The following is a 22,500-nucleotide window of genomic DNA, read 5'->3' as shown; positions in this document are numbered from 1 at the left end:
AATGAAAATTTAATTATAAGACTAAAAGGAGTTCTAATGTTGTATCAATCCTAAATTTAAATGTAGAAAAACAAAAAATACAAAACAATACTCTGTGCAGATTTTTGGAATTCAGATTTTATGATTTCTCTCCTTCCCAATATCATGCAGAGTGGTAATACTATTCAATTTAATGTATAAATAACAATTGAATTATAGTCACAAATTAATATCTTATATTAACATATAACCTTTGGCTAAGATTTTATGTGACTATTTTGCACTGTGATTAGTATTCTCCTCCTCATTTAGATCCCAGATGAACTTCAAGGGAAAATCTTTCATCTCCTCCTGGAATATCCTGTCAAACCTTTCACTCTGCTCCACAGTCATGTGGTGTTTCCAGTCTCCAACAGCACCTAATATGATAAACACATGGATAACACCCAAGTGAGGAGGCAGTTTTGACAGGGCAAAAGCTACCCAATCCCATTATAATCATTTCTCTGAGCCACACTAAATACTCTCTAGTGGTATGACATATCACCTCCCCTTAGGCCACGATGAGTTACAAAAGGACCCTAGGAATACAGTAACTATAAATAAGAGGGCTCTTCAAAATGTTTGTAGAAAATGCATATTCTTTAAAAACTATACATGGAGCAAAAAATTTTTTACACAAAATGAACTTATTTTGCAATTCTGTTTCTCATTTTTGAAGTTTCTTCATAGGTTTATAGTTCATTACCCTATCAGTTAGAGTTTTACTAACTGCTGTCATTGAGTCATAACCACTTGTTAGGAAAAAAAAGACCTGGAAAGATGGATATTTGGAACTTTTAATTAAAATTTTATTAATTTATTTTAGAAGCCCAAAGACCAAAAACAAAAAACAAAAAACAAAAAAACAGACAACAAGACAGGGAAAGAGATAGCTCCTTCTCAATGGTAAACTCCCCAAATGCCCACAATGGCTGGGACTGAGAATTCAAACAAGTCACCCACAAGTGTAGCAAGAGCCCACTTTCGTGAGCCATCACCAGGACCTCCCAGCCCTTCCATTAACAGGAAGCTGGGCTTGAGGGCCTGAACCATGAATTGACCCTAGGGTCTCTGATTTGGAACATGGGGGTCCTAACCACTAGGACAAAACCTTTTCCCAAAGTAAAAGAATAATATATTTTACCACATGGTAGGCATCATACCACACATATCATTTTTATCACATCGTATAAATGTTAACAGCCCTACAAGGTAACTATTTCTTCACTTGTTATTTAAAAATGTGCTGCAAAGCTTTTCAGCTAATGACATAAGGTCACATTGGGTGCCAGAGCTGCTATTGCTAAGTTTTATTGGACAGAAGTTTGGAATTATCCGTATGCTATTTTTAATTGAAACTAATTGTTGGGGCCAGCACTATAGCACAGCAGATTAAAGCCATGACACAGCATTGGCAACCCATAGAGGCACTAGTTTGAGTCCCAGAGGCTCCACTTCTTGCTTTTTTAAAGCTTTTATTTAATGAATGCAAATTTCATAATACAACTCTAGAAATATAGTGGTTCTTCCCCCACATCCACCTCCCACCCCCACTCCTAGCCCACCTCCTACTCCTTTTCCTATCCCATTCTTCATTAAGATTCATTTTTAATTAACTTTATATACAGAAGACCAACTCTATACTAAGTAAAGATTTCAAAAATTTGCACTCCTACACACATACAACATATAAAATATTGCTTGAGAACAAGTTTTGCAGTGAATTCTCATAGTACAACTCATTAGGGACAGAGGTTCTACTTGAGTAGTAAGTGCACAGTGAGTCCTGTTGTTAATTTAACAATTAACACTCTTATTTATGATGTCAGTGATCACACAAGGCTCTTGCCATGAGCTGCCAAGGCTATGGAAGTCTTTTGTGACCACAAACTCTGTCAGTATTTAGACAAGGCCATAAGCAAAGTGGAAGTTCGCTTCTCGATTCAGAGAAAAGTACATCCTTCTTTGATGGCCCCTTCTTTCCACTGGGGTCTCACTCACAGAGATCCTTCATGTAGAATATTTTTTTTTGCCACAGTGTCTTGGCTTTCCATCCCTGCATTGCCCTCATAGGCTTTTCATCCACTTCTGAATGAGCCTCCACTTCTGACCCAAACCCCTGCTAATGCACCTGGGAAAGCAATGGAGGATGGTCCAAGTGCTTGGGCCCTTGCACCCACATGGGAGATCCAGAAGAAGCTCCTGGCTCCTGGCTTTGGATCAGCTCAGCTCCAACAATCACAGCCATCTGGGGAGTGATACAGTAGATGGGAGACCTCCCTCTGGGTATCTCTACCTCTCTCTGTAACTTTGTCTTTCAAATAAATAAAATAAATCATGAAAATACTAATTGTTCAACACCTTCAGCAGTCAAATTTTCTGTATAACATTATTGGAATTAGGATCAGATAGCAAACTATTATATATAGGAGAATTGTATTCTATGTGATTTAATTGAATTATAAGGAGAAGTGATAATAAATGGCACAAAAATAATAATTTTAAAGCAACATTATCCAGGTGAATGTCAGTAAGATATTTACATAAATATTTATAAATCAATATCCATTATCATAATGGTGTGTTATAAATAAACTACAGTGTAAAATATAGAAGTTCAAATAAATTTTAAGGATGGTATACATTAAAACAAACAACTTTTAAGTAGAAAAATTTTGAGTGGAAAAATATATTCATTTTTAAAACATTTGAAACATAATCAGAATACAACAAAAATTTACTGCATTTTTGAATACCTTATTTTATAGTAGAATGGGCTAATAAGAGATCACTGTACTTTCTGTGAAGAAGAAATCTCATACAAGAAGAAGTAATAACTCAAATTTTCTTCCCCATGATAGCAATTAAAAATATATACTATGTAGATTTCCTAGGAAAAAAAAATTGAAGACATTGTGGTCCAAAAATATCCACAACTTTCAGATAGGACTTAACAAATTTTAAAAAGGAAAAACATGCTTTCCAGAATGAAGGAATATGGCACTTGCTTCTTTATATTTATTTTATTGCTTTTTTTTTGCAAGCACATAGAAATATATATATATATATATATATATAGAGAGAGAGAGAGAGAGAGACAGATATAAAGAGGTCTTCTATCTGCTGATTCATTTCTCAAATTCCTGCAACACTGGATGGGCAAGGATTAAGTCAGACTGGAATTCTATCTGATCTTCTGTGTGGGTGGTAGCGACACAAGTTCTGGAGCCCTCACTTGCTACCTCCCAGAGTGTGTATTAACAGGGAGCTGGAACTGGAAACACAGCCAGGACTCAAGGCAGGCACTGCAGTATCAGATGCAGGTATCCCATGCAGTATCAGATAGAGCAATCCCATGCAGCATCAAAACAAGGCCAACCACCTGCCCCGGAACGTGGTGTTTATTAAGAAAGTTCAGTGATGTCATTAGGTACAAAAACATTGTTAGAGTCCCTAGAAACTCTTCCCAGCAATTTTCAGCTGTAATATTTGATAAGTAGTAGGTCCCTAACCACAGTACAATATGAAAACATATGCTGGAAGCACTGATGATTCTTTCTTAGGTGCCAAGGACTCGTGAGAACTAGATAATTTTGGTAGTATAAATCACTTAATGTCACCTTTGCGCAAGAAAGCTCCCTCAGTATTTCGTGTGCCAAATTCATTGCTTAAAATATTATTATAATTTGCTTGTGGAATTAACTTCATGTTTTCAAATGTAGCCTGCCTCACAATGGCATCCACCTCCTCTTCACTCAGTTCCTTCTCAAGAAAACTGCTGATTTTCAGTATTGAACTTCTGAGATCCTGAAAGAGTCATAATGTGAGAAGTTACTAAGTTTATGAACAATGAAGGAGTTACAGCCCAATATGCAGGATGGTCAAGTAAATGATAAATAAATTAAGTGAGAAAAAGAAAGAAACTACTTCAACATCAAAAAAAAAAAAAGCTAATGTACAAAATACCTATATCTTACATCATATCCAATGGAGACAGATTGGAAGATTTTCACCTAAGATGTGGAAAACGTCCAACTTCTTCACTTTTATTTATCAGAAAATTAGGAATACTAGCCAAAGTGATTAGGCAACACAAAGAAACAAAGGCATCCAAATGGAAAAGAAAGGATTAAAAAATATCTCTGCTATAGATGACATGATCTTATATGTAGAAAATCCAAATGATACCATATCTCACACACACACACACACACACACACACCCCAAAACATGTGTTAGAATAAAAAATAAATTTATCAAAGTTTATGGATACAAAATCAGCTCAAAAACTAGATGAATTGCTATCAAACATCAATGATCAAGCCTAAGAAACAATTAAGAAAACAATTACATAGAAAATAACACCCAAAAGTTTAAAATTAGAATAAACTTAATCAGGCAGTTGAAAGACTGGTACATTCAAAACAAAAAAAGGAAAAAAACAACCAAAAAAGCTTAAAGAAATGAAAGTCTACACATATAAGTGGACAATATTCCATGTTCCTAAACAGAAGATACGAATTCTAATACTACCTAAAGTTATCCATAGAATCAATGCAATCTCCATCAAAATTCCAATGACTATTTTTGTAGAAACAAAAATTCATCTTAAAATTCATATGGAGGTGCTGGCACAGTGGTATAGAAGGCTAAGCCTCCACCTACATTGCCAGTGTCCCATATGGGTGTCAATTCGAGTCCTGGATGTTCCACGATGGTTCCAGCTCCCTGATGATGCACCTGGAAAAGCAGCAGAGAGGGCTCAGGCCCTTGGGATCCTCCACCCACATGGGAGACCCAGAGGTGGCTCCTGGCTCCTGGCTCCTGGCTCCTGGCTTCTGGCTTCAGGTTGGCCCAGCCCCAGCACTGGGGAGTGAATCAGTAGATGGAGGCTCGCTCTCTCTCTCTCTATCTATCTCTCTAACTCTCTCTCTCCTTCCATCTCTCTCTGTACCTCTGCCTTCCAAATATAAATAAATAAATTTTTAAAAGAAATTGATATGAGGCAGGCACTGCGTGGTATAGTGAGCCAAACCTCTGCCAGCAGAGCCAGCATCCCATGTGGGCACCGGTTCTAGTCCCAACTGCTCCTCTTCTGATGCAGCTCTCTATGGCATAGGAAAGCAGTAAAAGATGGCCCAAGTGCTTGGACCCCTGCATCCACATGGGAAACCCGAAGAGGCTCCTAACTCCTCACTTCCGATGAACCCAGATCTGGCCATTGCAACCATGGGATTCACCAGCAGATGGAAGACCTTTCTCTCTGTCCTTCTATCTGTAACTCTACCTCTCAAATAAATACATAAATAAAATCTTTTTTAAAAAATTCTTATGGGTGCCAGCACTTGGCACATCAGGTTAACACCCTAGCTTGAAGCACTGGCATCCCATATGGGCGCCATTTCGAGACCTGGCCACTCCTTTTCCAATCCAGCTCTCTGCTGAGGCCTAGGAAAGCAGTAGAAAATAGCCAAGTCCTGGGTCTCCTGTACCCCAATGGGAGACCCAGAGGAAGCTCCTGTGTGGGGGAATGAGGTGCAAAGGTGATATCAAGATGGTCGCTGTGGTGAAAAGTTCATGCCAAGATGGCCACTGAGGTGAAAAGTTCATGCCAAGATGGCCGCTGACATCAGAAACTGTCTGGCAACAGGCCGTGATTGGATGGCTTTGGAAACCACATGACAACAGAGGAAACCACATGACAACAGAGCCTGAGTGACGGCAGGCCATGATTGGATGGTTTCAGAAACTGCCTGGCAACAAGAGCCTGACTGGCAGCAGGCTGTGATTGGATGGCTTTGGAAACTGCCTGGCAACAGGCTGTGAATGGTTGGGACATAGACTGCCCCTTGACCGGATTGGCTGCTTCGCTATATAAGCTGTTGTAGCAACTGAACCAAAGGAGTCTGAGGGCTGCTCCCGTCAGGTCTGCTTTCACCTGACTCCCGGGGTCTGTGTGGTGACTCTGCGCCTCTTGCCCCCACCAAGCTCCTCCTCTCAGAAACGAATCCACTGCAACATTGTTGAGAAATCAACTGCAACACTCCTAGCTCCTGGCTTCAGATCAGCACAGCTCTGGCCATTGCAACCAATTGGGGAGTGAACCATCGGATGGAGGACCTCTCTCTTTCTCTCTCTCTGCCTCTCCTCTCCATGTCACTCTTTCAAATAAATAAATAACTATTTAAAAAAATTCTTATGGACTCTCAAGGGAACAAACCTTCCAGTCTTGACAAAGAATAAATTTGGAGGGTTCACAATTCTAGATTTCAAAACTTACTGCAGGTCACACTAATTAAAACTCAGTGATAGTGACATAAGTCAATGTAATAGAAACTTGGACAAATCGAATAGAATAGAGATCACAGAAATCAATTCTCATCTATGTGGTCAAATGATTTTTTTACAAAAGTTTCAATAATATTCAATAGGAAACAGTCAGTCTTTTCAACAAAGACTCTACTGGAAAAGTGGAAGTCCATAGAAAAAATTACTACTGGAAAATTGGAAGTTCACAGGAAAAATAATAAACAGAAACACAATATGCAATAGTACTTCACAAGGAAGAGAGATTAAATTTAATTGTGGAGGTTAGAACAATTTCACAAGGAAGAAATATTTCTTTCAATTTTAGAAAAGAGAAACAGCCCTGAAAAATATGGAATTCCTTTCTGAGTTTAAAAGTAGTCTCAAATTGCAAAAATTTTAAATCCCATTCATTATAGTGAAATTTTAACTTCAGTGTTCTTGGTACTTGATAGATTTGCAAGAAACGAGCTGGCTGGCAGATGGGGGCAGAGAATTAAGGGCCATGCCAACGTAGATGAGCTTTTTAATTTTTTATGATTTATTTATTTATTTGAAAGTCAGAACTACAGAAAGAGGAAGAAACGGAAACAGAAAGATCTTCCATCTGCCTGTTCACTCCCCAAATGACAGCAATGGTCAGGGCTGGCACGGGCTGAAGCCAGGAGCCAGGAGCTTCACCTGGTTCTCTCACTTGGGTGCAAGGGCCCATGCACTTAGGCCATTCTCGGCCTCTTTCCCAAGAACATTAGCAGAAGGTTGAATTGGAAGTGGAGCAGCCAGGACTCAAACCGGCACCCTTATGGCATCCTGGCACTACAGAAAGTGGCTTAATCCAATATGCCACAGGGCCAGCCCCAAAAAATATAGCTTAGTGAATGTTACAAAATGAACATTCATGAACTCATTCACATCAAGCAACTGAACAGCACAAGTATTCTGGAACCCTACAAGACACCTCTTTCCTAATTTCAAACTTTATTCTTTCCCCAAAAGACAACCACTTTTCATCTTATGGTAATAACATCTCAGCTTACTTACAATTTAATCATCTAATAGAAATATCTGAACAGTATATTTGACTCCGTTCCTATTACATACATAGACACCTGAGACAAAGTAGTAGAAAATAACTCTGCATAGTCAATATGGTCCTCAGTATATCACCTCCAAATCAATGGGACTGCTCAAAATACTCTGAGATAAACTGCTATGCCTTTGGGCATCTGGATGATATTATAATTGGGGAATAGGGAATAGGCAATTTTGAGTAAAATCATCAAGAAATTTCCAAGATAAAATTAAGAATGTTTTTAGAAAGAACTTTTAGAGCTAAAACACTTGAGCTAACCAATATCCATCATCCCCAGACAGTTGAAAGAGAATCTGATCTTATTATATGGTTTAAAAAGTCTTTTTTTTTTGCTAAGCTGGAAATTACTTATATCAAAAATACATAAACAATTGGCTACTTTGTAGAAGGTTAAACAAAAGTCAGATCTGGTGACAGATTATAGAACAAAGAAATATTACAGAGGTTTTGCATAGTCTACTCTGGTCTCTATCCAAATGTTTGTTAAAAATCTACTGAACTACTATGTTTCAACACTTTTTGTGAGCACACTCTCATTAATTCAAGTATAAAAATAGGGAAGGGGCCGGCGACATGGCTTAACAGGCTAATCCTCTGCCTTGCAGAGCCAGCACACCAGGTTCTAGTCCCAGTTGGGGCGCCGGATTCTATCCCAGATGCCCCTCTTCCAGGCCAGCTCTCTGCTATGGCCTGGGAAGGCAGTGGAGGATGGCCCAAGTCCTTGGGCCCTGCACCAGCATGGGAGACCAGGAGAAGCACCTGGCTCTTGCCTTCAGATCAGCACGATGCGCCGATCGCAGAGGCTATTGGAGGGTGAACCAACAGCAAAAAGGAAGACCTTTCTCTCTGTCTCTTTCACTATCCACTCTGCCTGTCAAAAAAAAAATATGGAAGGAATCAGATTTTGTTATGTGACAATAACTGTGGTTGAACAATAAATAATAAAGAGAAACAAGGGAAGATTGAAGGCAGGTAGACCACAATTAGGAAAGTTGATCTAGAAACTAACCACAAGTTGTTAGTGACCTGGACTGCAGCAAATGCAACATGGACTGAGACAAGGTTCTGTCTCCCACAAGGGATACAGAGCCTGAATTCACATGACCCATTGATTAATTGAGTAAGTGAAGGTTTAAGAGCAAAAGAATAAAATAAGTATGTCATCTCATTTCTGATTAATGCCACGTGAATTCTTGTGCAATTATTAGGAAGACAAGCATCTAGGGCTAAATTACATTTTGATCAGGATTTTTTGAAGTTTGACTATTAGATATAGAAGCTTTAGGAAGTGCCTTCTTAGTGCAGTAGGCAGCACGTCAGTCTCATAATCTGAAGGTCCTGAATAGATATAGAAGATAAGCATGAAGAATACAATTATAATATAGGTGTTCTTCGGTTGGTGCTATATACTTCAAAATTCACCAATTTATGCCCCAATATGTTGCAATCTGCTGTAACCTACTTTGTACACATGTTACAACACAAAATTCAGTGGATATTTTAACCTCATTTTTAGTTGATTTCTTTGATACCATAAAGATTTTTAATATATCTTAAAGAACTTTGTTGACATATCTGCTTGGCCACTGTCATCACACACTTTATATTGTTTCTCTCTGACTGTTCATTTTCTGTTTATTTTTAGTGCTCATCCCTCTATACCCAAAATTCCCTGTTAGTCTTATTTCCTTTTTTCTCATTCCTTCCTCTCTCTCCCACTTCCCCTCCTTTCATGCTTTCTTCTTGGCTTTTATCCCCTTGGTTTAATCCCCTACTTTATCCCTCCCCTGTCTATTTTATCAACATTCATTGTTTCTCTTATATTTATACAGGGACTATGTCCAAATTAGTGTCACTAATTTCCTCAGCCCAGACCATTTTTCGGAGATTTTGTGTTTGCATTTTCCACTTATTTCTCAGTATATCCATTTCAGCACTTGTAAGACACCTTAAACTTCATATGTCAAAACCAATATCATAAGCAATCTTCTTCCTTTAACCTGATTCTGCTTCAGTGTTCCCCAAAGAGCTCCATGAATGATATCACTAACTACACAGTTATGTGAACTGGAGATGTAGGAAGCATCCTAGACAGCTGTCACTATTTCCTTTCATGACTCCTTTCCTGTTTATGTCCCAAATATGTATTGAAATTCTACATTCTCTCCATTCCCAGATACCACTCTAGTGCAAGGTACTATTGGCATTCAACAGATTAATACACTCATCTCTAATTGCCCTTCTCTACTTTTTTTCACTATTTTCACTTTTCATCCCACCAAGGGAAATGATATCCCAGAAACACTGACTCTATCTCATTATCTTCTTATAACTAATAAAGTCTAATTGCTACTTTTAAGATTCAAGATATCACCATCGTTAGCATAGTCTATAGACCTTGCCCAGTCTGGCAGTTACAACTCATCTACCTGGGTCTTTCATCACTTGCTCCTTAATCCTCAAGTCCTTCTTCAGTTCTGAAAGGTGTGTATACTTTATCACTTAAAGAATTGGCATCTTCTTTTTCATTAATTTATAGTTCCTTTTCACCTGTTTTTTTATTAGATTTATGCATTATCTGTCTGCTCTCTTTTCATCATAATTCTGCATGTTCCACAGTTATCACTAGTTTCTGAATTAATGAATAGATTGTGAATTTCTGAATCATCATGCCAATTAGAGATCCATAAGATCCCAAAACTGTGTTCTGTTAATTTGCACATCTTCTTCAGACAGTATTGTTGGTTGCCACCATGTAACCATTCTGTGATTTCACATAAAAACTACATTTCAAAATTATCTTTGGGGGCCAGCACTGTGGTGCAGCAGGTTAAAGCCCTGGCCTGAAATGCCAGCATCCTGTATGGTTGCTTGTTCTTGTCCCAGCTGCTTCTCTTCCGATACAGCTCTCTGCTATGGCCTGGGAAAGCAGTGGAGAGTGGCCTGAGTCCTTGAGTCCCTGCTCCCACGTGGGAGACCCAGAGAAAACTCCTGGCTTCAGATTGGCACAGCTCTGGCAATTGCAGCCATCTGGGGAGTGAAGCAGCCAATGGAAGACCTCTCCCTCTCTCTCTCTCTGTCTACCTCTATGTAACTCTGTCTTTCAAATAAATAAAATAAATCTTTAAAAAATTATCTTTAAAAATACAAAGAACTTGCATCACAGGGCACTGACTCATCTTTGGAAGCATTAATCAGATGTTAATAGTGGCTTCTTGGTGCTGTGTTCCATGTTGCCCCATTTTTAAGAATGGTTGTCCTAAATTTAGCCTTTATTACTAAAAGCAGCTACATGAGAATGAACCACAAAAGATGACTGTGTAGTGACAAAAGTGACCTTGAGAAGACTGGTAGCACAAGCACAGATGGAATTAGAAACATAAAATGAAGCCTGAGAAAGTGTGGTTAGATACCAAGAGATGTGGGAGAATGCGATTTGCTGAAACCAATAGAGGAAAGTGTTTAGTAAATATTTTTCTTAGTTCTCTCATCTTACCTTCTTCATATCTTCATACATCACGAACAGAATATTGAAGTCATGTTTGTGTTCATACCAGCCTCTGATGTGATCAAACCAGAGGCTTCCCAACACTGTGGGGAAAATTAAATAAAGTCAAGTTGTTGTCTTCATTTTCAGGGAACTATTCTTTTGCTTCTGTTTTGGAATATTCAGAAACAGATATAAGTCGCCCATCAGTAGACATCTAGATCACACTTTTAAATACTTAGTACTCTGAGGAACATTAAATTATTTTCATAGAAACTTGTCTCAGAAAAACTACTCTGTGTGTAGAAAGTGTCACTGCAAAAATACATCGTCATCTGAGTCTAAAGATTTCTTTATGGTACATTTTCCTACCTACACCACCTGATAACATTCGTTTCTATTTCTCTGTCACTTAACATCTTGCATAGAGATATCTAAGATCTCTATTCTTCTATTTTCCAAGATCATGCATGACAACCTTCACTCCCTCCCATGGGCTGGAACCTAAATTTAGTCAACTAAATGACTGACAGCCATATCCCACAATTCACAACACTTTTGCATCAATCCTCCTAAGTAGTGAATTGAAAAAGCCCACAGTGGTCATGTAAGAACTACCACAGGCTCAGAATAGCTCATAAAGTCTCTCATCAGCTAGTCTGGAATATATAACTCTAGCTGTGGATTTAGCTAGTTTGATTAGTTAGAACATTTGAGGATCTCTTATACATGGTCAAAATACCTCCAAAGAATATGCCTTTGCAATCTTGACAATCCCCACAGGGTCCTGGCCACCACAAAAAAGCAACTAAGTGGCAGACTAAATTGCTGTACAATTGTAACCACTTCCCTGAACTCCATTGTCTATCATTGCCCTTCCCCTTTTCTCTGTAGTATGTTCCCTAAGGCCAAGGACTTGGCTAGATGGCAGCATTTTCTCATCAATCTATGGCTTAATAAATAAATTCATAGTTACCTTTTCCATCTAGAAACTTTTCCATGAAATTTTCTAAGGTATTTGAAGCTTCTAATCTAACCATCAAATTTGAAAAATGGAAAAACGAAATTAAAACATCCTTAGGATTTCTGTAGACATAAATAATCTGCAGAGAAAATTATGAAATAATTTTAACAGTTCTTTCATCTCTTTACAAATTTTATGACAGCAGTGCAACCTTTCATTACATGAATGCATAATTCCTTTCATTCTGTCTATCCATCATAGAAGTTTAGCTTGTTATCAATTTTTTATAATAAAGAATATTACAAAAATTTTTTATTCATGTGTGCAAACATACAGGATAAATTTCTAAAAGTGATATTGATGATTGGTAGAGATTATAAATAAAGAACCTGTATTAAATAACTTCTATAAGCATTATATTTGACCTACAGCCAAGCTAGCACTAGAGATAAGAAAGAAAAAGAACTACTTATGAGGTTGGAGCAAATAGCTATTTACAAAGAACAACAATGAATTTTTTATCTCACATCATATACAAATGGACCTATTTAAATATGGAATAAAATTTTGACATCTAAGTCAAGAATGGGTTTCTGTGTTTGGAATAAGGAAGGATTTATTTAAAACAATCCTTTTTAAAATAAAAACTGATCAGTTTTGCTCCATTAAAGTTAAGAGTGTTAGTAATTATAATACAATATAAAGCATTGAAAAATCACAAATATGAGAGAAGCAACACTTGCAAATTGCTACTTAATATCCAGGGTATGTATAAAGCAAAGGAATAAGAAAAAAATCATGGTTAATACAACATGGGCAAAAGATATATTCGCATCACAGAATAAAAACTAGTTATGGCCATAAACATATCAAGAAGTACTTCATATCATTACTGATTATATATATGCAAATTAATATGAGTTTAGGGACATTTGTATAAGTACTAGAATTAAAAATTAAAAGTCTGGTGTGAAAAGTTACTGGAGAAAAATTATTAGGAGAAAAATAAGAACTCATCCATTAACAGGGTACACCTGCTTGCTTAGGAAAATATAACACTATCTTATCAAGTTTATTATTATTGTACTTTTGTCTTTGTAATTCTAATCCTGGAAATAGATTACTTGGAAATTGGTAGAGATGTGTGAGAGTACCTAGTGAAGATTGTTCATCGAAGCACTTATTATAACACCAAAACATTGGAATAGTCCAGTTATTCAACAAAGGAAAACAAAGCCCTGATATAATTACTTAACAAAGTTTGTGAAATTAGATGGCAGTGAAAATAGTACTGAAAAAACAAAGCAAATGGTAAAATGCCATCATGAAGAATCATGTGACAATATAAATATAAATTTCAGTAAAATTTAAAGCCAAGGGATTTAACAAAACAACATAAATTTGCTCAACAAAAAAGTCATCTCCAAATATTGAAAAAGTTAAACAGCAAAAATTCTATCAAGTGCAAAACATTTTGACTTAGCAACAATCATGGTGGCAGACTTATATATATTTATTTTTTGACATAAATATAAAAAATAACAAAATTAATTTAATTTTCAAACTTTGCTTGATGTATGTATGTATTAATGCCTCAAAGAGAAAAAAGTACATTATATTTTTATGTTGTGGGACATACTGAAACAATAATCATGTAATTGTTGCAAAAATTACCTAAAAAAATCCAAAAATTCAATCATTACCCAATACCACCATTACCCAAGGATAGCACAGTAAGACCAATAATCATAACTTTATAATATCTTTGAACATTATATAAATACTTAGAAGTAAAAAAATTCTAAAAATATCTGACACCGGCTGGTGCCGTGGCTCAACAGGCTAATCCTCCGCCTAGTGGCGCCGGGACACCAGGTTCTAGTCCCGGTCAGGGCGCCAGATTCTGTCCCGGTTGCCCCTCTTCCAGGCCAGCTCTCTGCTACGGCCCAGGAGTGCAGTGGAGGATGGCCCAAGTGCTTGGGCCCTGCACCCCATGGGAGACCAGGAGAAACACCTGGCTCCTGCCTTCAGATCAGCGCGGTGCGCCGGCCTCAGCGTGCTGATGGCAGTGGCCATTGGAGGGTGAACCAGCGGCAAAGGAAAGACCTTTCTCTCTGTCTCTCTCTCTCTCACTGTCCACACTGCCTGTCAAAAATAAATAAATAAATAAAAACAAATAATAAAAAAAAATCTGACACCTATAGAAGAGTAAAACTGAAATAAATTACTCAGATAGTCAAAATTCTTTTCCATATCTATATTAAAAACAGTATCTATTATTTGAAATACTAACATTTTAGAAACAAATATTAGAAATTGACTATTTGGGCTGGTGTCATGGCTCACTTGGTTAGTCCTACGCCTGCGGCACCGGCATCCCAGATGGGCGCCGGATTCTAGTCCTGGTTGCTCCTCTGACAGTCCAGCTCTCTGCTGCAGCCCGGGAAGGCAATGGAGGATGGCCCAAGTTCTTGGGCCCCTGCACTCGCATGTGAGACCAGGAGATATCTCCTGGCTCCTGGCTTAGGATGGGTATAGCTTCAGCCATAGTGCCATTTGGGGAGTGAACCAATGGAAGGAAGACCTTTCTCTCTGTCTCTCTCTCTCTCCTCTCTCTCTCACTCTCTCTCTCTCTCTCACTGTCTAACTCTGTCAAAAAAATTTATAAAAAAGATATAGACTATTTAATTAAAGAAGATAGAAACATATGTGTAAACAAAATAGGAAATAATTAAAATAAAAATCTTTAAAGTAGAAAATATTAAGAGATGTTTCCTAAAACAAATCTATTTCCTTGGTGAAAGAAAACTGGGTAGTTATTATTTAATAATCACACCATTTGAAAGAACATGAGTGAGTGGGGCTGGAGAACAATTCTTAGGGAAGGTGTGACGCCAGTGCAAAAAGTGCATAAAATATTTCTGTGACTTACTTTAGCTTTGTTGTTCTTGAGACTTTTGGGTGCTAAATAATATGGTAGGTGGGAAGCAAAGAGGCGAGGGGATGGCCTGTTCTCAATGTCCACTTTGCGAATATTGTATTCCAAGAAGGGCACTCTATCAAGCGTGTCCCAATTTTCAGTTCTGTTTCGGTGGCCCTCAAAATAAATCAAGCTTAGTATCTGCTGAGTCCAGATAGTGCCTGTAAACAGAGATAATCTTGTTTTCATACCTCATATAGCTTTGAATAATAACTGTGAATAGTAATGGTCAAACCATGTATAACAAACTTGTTTTAGGTGTTCTGACACTGTTACACCATAAATATGAAAACAAATATTATAGAAAATCTTAACTCCAACATTACCTTTTGGTCTGTATCAACCACAAAAAAAAATTCAATGCAGTTTCTCCAGGTTCCACCCTCCATTCACTGCTAAGGTAGGGATCATGTTGACAAAGGAAAAAAAAAAAAAAAAGCACCTTTTCAAGGATGGGCATAGAGACTAGTGGTTTAGGTTCATCCCACATTGGGATTTCTAGGTTTGATCCCAGGCTCTGGTTCCTGACTCTAGCAGCCGGCTCATGTATACACTGAGAAGAAGCAGTGGCTCAAGTAATTGGACTCCTACCACCCATATGGAAGACCTGGATTGAGTCTTTAGCATGTGGCTCTGGTTTGACACAGTCCTGGCTGTTAAGGTTATTTGGGGAGTGAATCAGTGGATGGGAACTCTCGTTCTCTGTCTCTCCCTGTCATTCTAAAATAAGTAAAAATGTGAGGTTTTTAAAAATGTTTCTGCACGGTCTCCTATGGCCCATTAAGATTGTATTTTACGACATCTTGCTAGTGATGGTCTTTAGAGAGATTGAGATTATTAGATACCATTGACCAAGGACTTTTGCTGACTGGAATACAGCTGTCATAGAATACTTCTCAAAAAAGGAAACGTGTTGCTAACCTTTATGTAAAGTATGGTCTCAACTAATATGGCATTTACAATTTGGGGAAAGGAAAATTTTGTATTTTCAGATTTGTCATGAGGAAAACAACATATTTTTTGAAGTAAGAACAAAAGACAGACCTCTCAGGCTCAAAATGGTTTTTCCCATATCAAATGAATGATTTAGTGTATTACGTTCACAGAATTTATTATGTATCTGTCACATTCCAAAACTGATACCATCCATAAGAAAGCCTCTCTCCATTTAAACTCCTTTAGTACTTAAACACTCTCTGCAAAATACCTCTGGTGCCCACTCTTGCCAGGTCAGTGATCAGAGTATGAGTTAGCACTTGTTTCTTAAGGGCTGTCCTCCAGGTTCTGCCTGTCCCAAGCACATGTGTCTCCAAATTAGTCACCCACTCTGACACAGCAAAAAGTCTCCAGAAGTCAAACTGCTGATCACTGGAGTTCTCTACAAAAAACACTAAAATGTACATACACTACAATGACACTTCTTATGGTTTAGCAAACATAGATTCTTCTCCTGGCCTTTCCTACCACCTACTTAAAAATGTCTTTCATTTTCTTTTAAATTACAAGCAATATGTTTTCTTGATGAAGAAACTTTATGAAACTGAAGTATGTGCCAAACATGCAGAGGAAGATAGGAGAATGAAGGGCTATTTGCCTGGCTTCATTGGTTTATGCTGTCTCCTATGGGGTGGCACTGGATTCCATGAAAATGTACAAATATTACATGTTAATCAAAAGTTTACAGGAATTCCAAGATGGCTAATAAAAAAAAAAAAGATGTGCTGATTCTGGCCAAGGGAAGACAGCAGAATAAAAGTGGAGAAAGTATATTCCCAGGGGAGAGTTGTAGAGAATTTTGCACACAAAATAACCCAGAGAGAAGAGTAATGCAATGGAGCAGTGTGGAAAGTGCAGACACTCAGCAGTGAGCAGGGACACCACCCAGGACTCCCAATGCAGCGGGCTAGAGAAGATGCCAGATTCTAAGAGCAAGGTGAGGACAGACTGAAGCAGCCCAAGCCAATGATGATATTGCATGAGGAAGAATGGACAGACATAGTTCACATATTTAAAGAAAAAACTCAACTAGAATATCGTATCCTGCAAAGCTTTCATTTATGTGTGAAGGTGAAATGAAAACCCTCCATAACAAGCAGAAATGGAAAGGATTTGTCACCACTTGCCAAGCCTTACAAATGATGCTTAAGGATATACTACACACAGAAGCACAGAAAGATAGTCATCATTATGAAAGAATGTGAAGGCAGAGAAACTCAAGTCAAAGTACAAAAGAAACCCAAAGCAAACAATAAGAATATTTACACAAAAATTGCAGAGCCAAATCATTCCACATCAATAGTAACCATGAAACAACTGGCCTAAGTTCTCCTCTTAGAAGATATAGACAGACCCTTCTATTTGTTGCCTACAACAAACACACATCACCAACAAAGATACATGCAGACTGAAAGTGAAAGGATGGAAAAAGTTAGTCCATGCTGATGGAAAGCAAAAATAAGCAGGTATAGCCATCCTAGCATCAAACAAAATAGGCTTTAACATAAAAGCTGTTTAAAGAGACAGAGAAAAGCATTAGATCATGATGAAGGGGTCAATTCTACAGGAAGATGGGGCTATAATAAATAAATAAATATGCACCCAATGCCAGGGCACCTGGCTAATTAAAACCAATGTTAATGAACCTAAAGGGAGACATAGACTCCAAAACAATTGTAATGGGGACTTTCATCATTAGACAGATCAGCTAGACAGAAATAAACAAAAAAACAACAGCACTAAACTACACTATTGACCAAATGAATCTAAATGATAGCTACAGAACAGTTCATCACACAGTTGAAGAACACACATCCTTTTCATCAGTTCATGGAACTTTCTCTAGCATACACCATATGCTAGGCCATAAATCAAACCTCAGCAAATTTTAAAAACTTGAAATCATACCATGTATCTTGTCTGACCACACTGGAATGAAGCTAGAAATGAACAACTTAAGAATCTCTAGAAAACATGCAAACACATGGAGACTGCAAGGCCGGCATCCCATGTGGTCATTGGTTTGTGTCCTAACTACTCCACTTCCAATCCAGCTCCCTTTTAATGGCCTTGAAAAGGCAACAGGGGATTGCCTAAGTGCCTGTGTCCTTGCACCCAAGTGTTAGACCTGGAAGAAACTTGCAACTTCTGGCTTTGAATTGGCTCAGACCCCCTTGTTGCACACGTTTGGGAAGCTAACCAATAGTTTGACAATCTCTATGACTTTTCCCCATCTCTCTAATTATAACTGCCTTTCAGATAAATAAATAAGTAGTTTAGGGGCAAGTACTGTGGCGTAGCAGGTTAACGCCTTGGCCTGAAGCACCAGAATCCCATATGGATGCCGGTTCTAGTCCCAGCTACTCCATTTCCGATCCCGCTCTTTGCTATAGCCTGGGAAATCAGTAGAACGTGTCCCAAGTCCTTGGGCCCCTGCACTCATGTGTGAGACCTGGAGAAATCTCCTGGCTCCTGGCTTCACATTGCCACAGCTCTGGCCATTGTGGCCATTGGGGAGTGAACCATCAGATGGCAGACCTCTTCTCTCTCTCTCTGCCTCCTCTTTCTGTGTAACTCTGAGTTTCAAATAAATAAATAAATCTTTAATAAATAAACATAGTTTAAAATAAAATTAGAAGAAAAAATAAAATAAAGATAGTTCCTACAGAAATTTTGAAATAAAAATATATATGCAACAAACATTTTTTATTGATAGGCAGAGTTAGAAAGTGAGAGAGAGAGAGGCAGAGAAAGATCTTCCTTCCATTGGTTCAACCCCCAAATGGCCACCAAGGCCAATGCGGTGCGCCGATCCGAAGCCAGGAACCAGGTGCTTCCTCCTGGTCTCCCATGGGGGTGCAGGGCCCAAGGACTTGGGCCATCCTCCAATGCCTTCCCGAGCCACAGCAGAGAGCCGGACTGGAAGAGGAGCAACCGGGACAGAATCTGGCGCCCCGACCGGACTAGAACCCAGGGTGCCAGCGCTGCAAGTGGAGGATTAGCCTAGTGAGCCACTGCGCCGGCCAAACTTATTTGTGTTTAAAATCATTAATGGATATTACTTCAGTTCTTCAAAAATTAATTTAAAACTAAGAAAATATACTTGTTTTTAGCAAAATAAAAAAAGTGTTTGACTTGTCTGGAAAGTTGAGGAAGAGGGAGAGCAAGCAATATATGCAATAATATCTGGCTGTTGGTACCCCAAAAGACAATAATGCCCAAACTAGGACCAACAACAGGAGCTCAAAACACCATTTAGATCTCCCACATGGGTGGGAAGAACCCAATTATTTGAGCCATCACTCCTTCCGCCTAGGGTCATCATTAACAGAACACTGAGGCCAAGAGGCAGAGCCAGGAATCAAAACCAATTGCGCTAACATGGAAATTGCTAATTGCTCACCCTAGATTCTGATTTTAAATGCAATATTTTAAATGTTTCATAACTGAATGGTATTTATTGGGGTTTGAGGTAAGTCCTATTAGCCAGGTGAAGGATGTTCCATTTTTTCCCTATTTCATTATAGTTTCTGCATTTATTGACATGATAAGATGCACTTTCTCATTTTCTCTTGGTGTATGTTATAATTTTTTAAGTAGAAAGCATTTAGCCTAGCATTAATAGATCTTTTTTCCACCTCAGCTTACTTAAATTAAACCTAATGTAGACCCTGGTAGGCAGTGATGTGACTCAAGTAATTGGTATTCTGCCATTCGTATGGGAGACTTGGCTGGACTTTATGTCTATGAAGTTGGATTCCTCATTCAAGATATTTGAGAAGGTAGCCAGAGGATGAAATACCAATCTCTCTCTCTCTCACTCCCTCTGTCTCTCTCTCTCTCTCTCTCTGTCTGTCTCCCTCTTCCCCTCCTTTCCTCCCTCTTCTTCTCCCTCTCCCTAATACCTTAATAAAATTATCCTTTAAAGTTCTTAACAAATATTGATTTCTGTAATATATCCCTGTTAATCATGGTATATATTTTCTTACCTTGCTGGAGTTGATTTTTTTATATTTGGTTAAGGATTTTTGCATCTGTGATTGTGAATGTTCTAAAAGAATGTGATGTACCAAAAATCTTGTAAATGCTACTGCCTAAGTGATTTATCTACAAGATAGATTTAATACAATTGATAGTCAATCCCAGAGATAGCAAGGCCACCTAGGATGGGATAGGCACTGATGTGTGGTTTTCCAAAATCTTGGGCAGCATAAAGAGAACTAGAAGGACATTTTTTGTTACTGAGATGCTTGACCTTAAACCAAGAAACCTGAAATGCCAGCAATATCTATGGAAGAAAAGGAAGAAACCATTTCATTTGTTACTGGACCATTCAACAGACAATTTTCACAGGATGGAGGAATCTAGAGGCAAGTCGAATAGTTACTAATTTGGAAAAAAGATATTAAGGTCAAGAACCTCAAAGCAGAGTGTGAAAAGGAAGGGCTAGAGCATTTTTGTAGAAAATTTTTGTAGAAATGTGGAAGAGGTTTTTTCATTATTATTATTGCATTGACTTAGACACCAGAAAGTCTAAGAAGCCTAAACAACTCTTTACATCATTGTTTCAATGGCAAAAATTGTCCTATGTTCTAAAAAGGACAATTTAAAAATAATATTTCACAAAACGTAAATTCACATGCACTTATTTTAGCTGAAAATGATTTTGTAAAGAAATACAAAGCAATTAGAGTACTGAAAATCATCATAGAAACAAAATCCATCTGGGTTTTTTTTTTAATTTCTATTTCCCTCATTTTCTTCCTGATCAAACAGTCAGCATTTACTAAGTACCTGTTCTTGCATCAATATTTGATTTCTTCATATTTACTATCAGACAATACAATATATATATTGAAAATGTCCTTATACCATAGGGATTTGAGCTTATTTACCTTCTTTTCTGACTAAATTGTAGTGGCTTCTGCTACTGTTGATATCCAGAAAGAGGCCTATTGTTACGCATTTTTTACCAAGCCTAAATGAAAACTGACCCCAGATGGTTTACTCGTTAAACTTACCAGATTTGGGATATGTGACTACGAAGACATCATCATCTCTGATTTCAAAGTCATCTAACTTTTCCAGTATTTTCATATCAACAAATGTACGTTCAAAATTATAGCCTTTGAAGTTCAATAAATATTTACGTGAATTGTCCATAACTTTTCACCTACAAGTAAAAACAGATAAATATCTCTTCAAATTCTTAAATTACTAAAACTTAGTGAGTGCTCCACATGTGCCAAGCATCAATTAAATGTCTTAAGTAAACCAACTGACATAACACACCAAGCATGTTATATATTCATTATTTAAACCACAGTAATCCAATAGTGCTGTTGTTATCATTATTTTAAAGAAGAGGAAACTAAGACACTAAGAAGTTAAATTGCTTTTCCTAAAGCTTCATGAGGGAACATGATTGTGATTTCAAAGATACAGATGAGGGCAGTAAGGCACAATGAAGTCAATCCTATTAGTCAAGTTTGTCCAGCTATTACAAGTAGGATGAAAATGAATTGATACCAGAAAATTTGGCCAAAGGGCCCATGCTTTTAATACACAATTTCCTGTTGTTTTATTTCTTTTTTCTGATATTTCCATTGGAAAGAATAGGAAATTCTGGGGCCGGCGCTGTGATGCAGCAGGTTAACACCCTGGCCTGAAGCACAGGCATCCCATATGGGAGCCGGTTCAAGACCCAGTTGCTCCACTTCCAATCCAGCTCTCTGCTATGGCCTGGGAAAGCAGTAGAAATTGGCCCAAGTCCTTGGGCCCCTGCACCTGCGTGGGAGACCCAGAAGAAGCTCCTGGCTCCTGGCTTCGGATCAGGGCAACTCCAGCCATTGCAGCCAATTGGGGAGTGAACCATCCGATGGAAGACCTCTCTCTCTCTCTCTCTCTCTCTGTGCCTCTCCTTCTCTCTATGTGTAACTCTGCCTTACAAATAAATAAATAAATCTTTATAAAAAAAGAATAGGAAATTCTTTGATGAATACATTTTATTAATTTAAGGAATATATTTTGTTTCTGGCTTGGTTTTGCTTGTTTGTTTTCCCTAGAGTATAAATAACCTGTTTCCCTGGAAGATATTTCTGCCTTTGGAATCTGATACAGTGTTTTAAATGAATCATGGAGAACACTCTGCACGAGTAGAAACCTGGGAAATATGGATCCTCTATAGTTGCAGAATGATGTGTGGTAATTGTAATTTCCAGCAGAAATCAGAAATCTAGCAAAGGTAAATGAGAAAATTAAAAATAAACAGTCTAAGAACACATATTTTAAAACTTTTGGCTAGTCAAACATTGCTATTAGCTCTGCGTGAGACTGAGAGTTATTTTGACATTGATATCACAATTTCTTTTTTTCTTTTTTTAAATATTTTCTTTATTTGAAAGACAGATTTATAGAGAGATGTATGTGTGATTATTTTCAAAACCATACATACATAGCTTGTATACTTTACTAGATAGAACATATTTTAAAAGAAAAAATATATAAGGTTATGCAATACATTTGTTCATCAGCAAAGAAGAAATATCTGACATTTCAGCCACTGTTGGTGCTAGTCTAACTGACAAATTATTAAAATGCAGAATAATACATAATAATATGAAAATAGAAACAAGATGGACTATTCCTCACAG

The 22,500-nt window shown here is 37.8% G+C and overlaps 1 protein-coding gene across 1 annotated transcript; it reads right to left on the bottom strand.

Moving 5' to 3' along the window:
- Positions 1-217: 217 nt before the first annotated feature.
- LOC133757062 (amine sulfotransferase-like) lies at positions 218-21,014 on the bottom strand. Its single transcript, XM_062187673.1, has 6 exons — positions 20,869-21,014; positions 14,804-15,012; positions 11,884-12,010; positions 10,917-11,011; positions 3,642-3,828; positions 218-398 (listed from the first exon to the last, which is right to left on the bottom strand). The coding sequence occupies exons 1-6, from the start codon at positions 21,008-21,010 to the stop codon at positions 253-255; spliced, it is 906 nt and encodes a 301-aa protein (XP_062043657.1). The 5' UTR covers positions 21,011-21,014; the 3' UTR covers positions 218-252.
- Positions 21,015-22,500: the final 1,486 nt, after the last annotated feature.

This window comes from Lepus europaeus, chromosome 3, assembly GCF_033115175.1.
Source record: "Lepus europaeus isolate LE1 chromosome 3, mLepTim1.pri, whole genome shotgun sequence".
NCBI lineage: Eukaryota > Metazoa > Chordata > Mammalia > Lagomorpha > Leporidae > Lepus > Lepus europaeus.
Note: the sequence above shows the minus strand (reverse complement) of the source record. Positions and strands in the feature narration are given on the sequence as shown.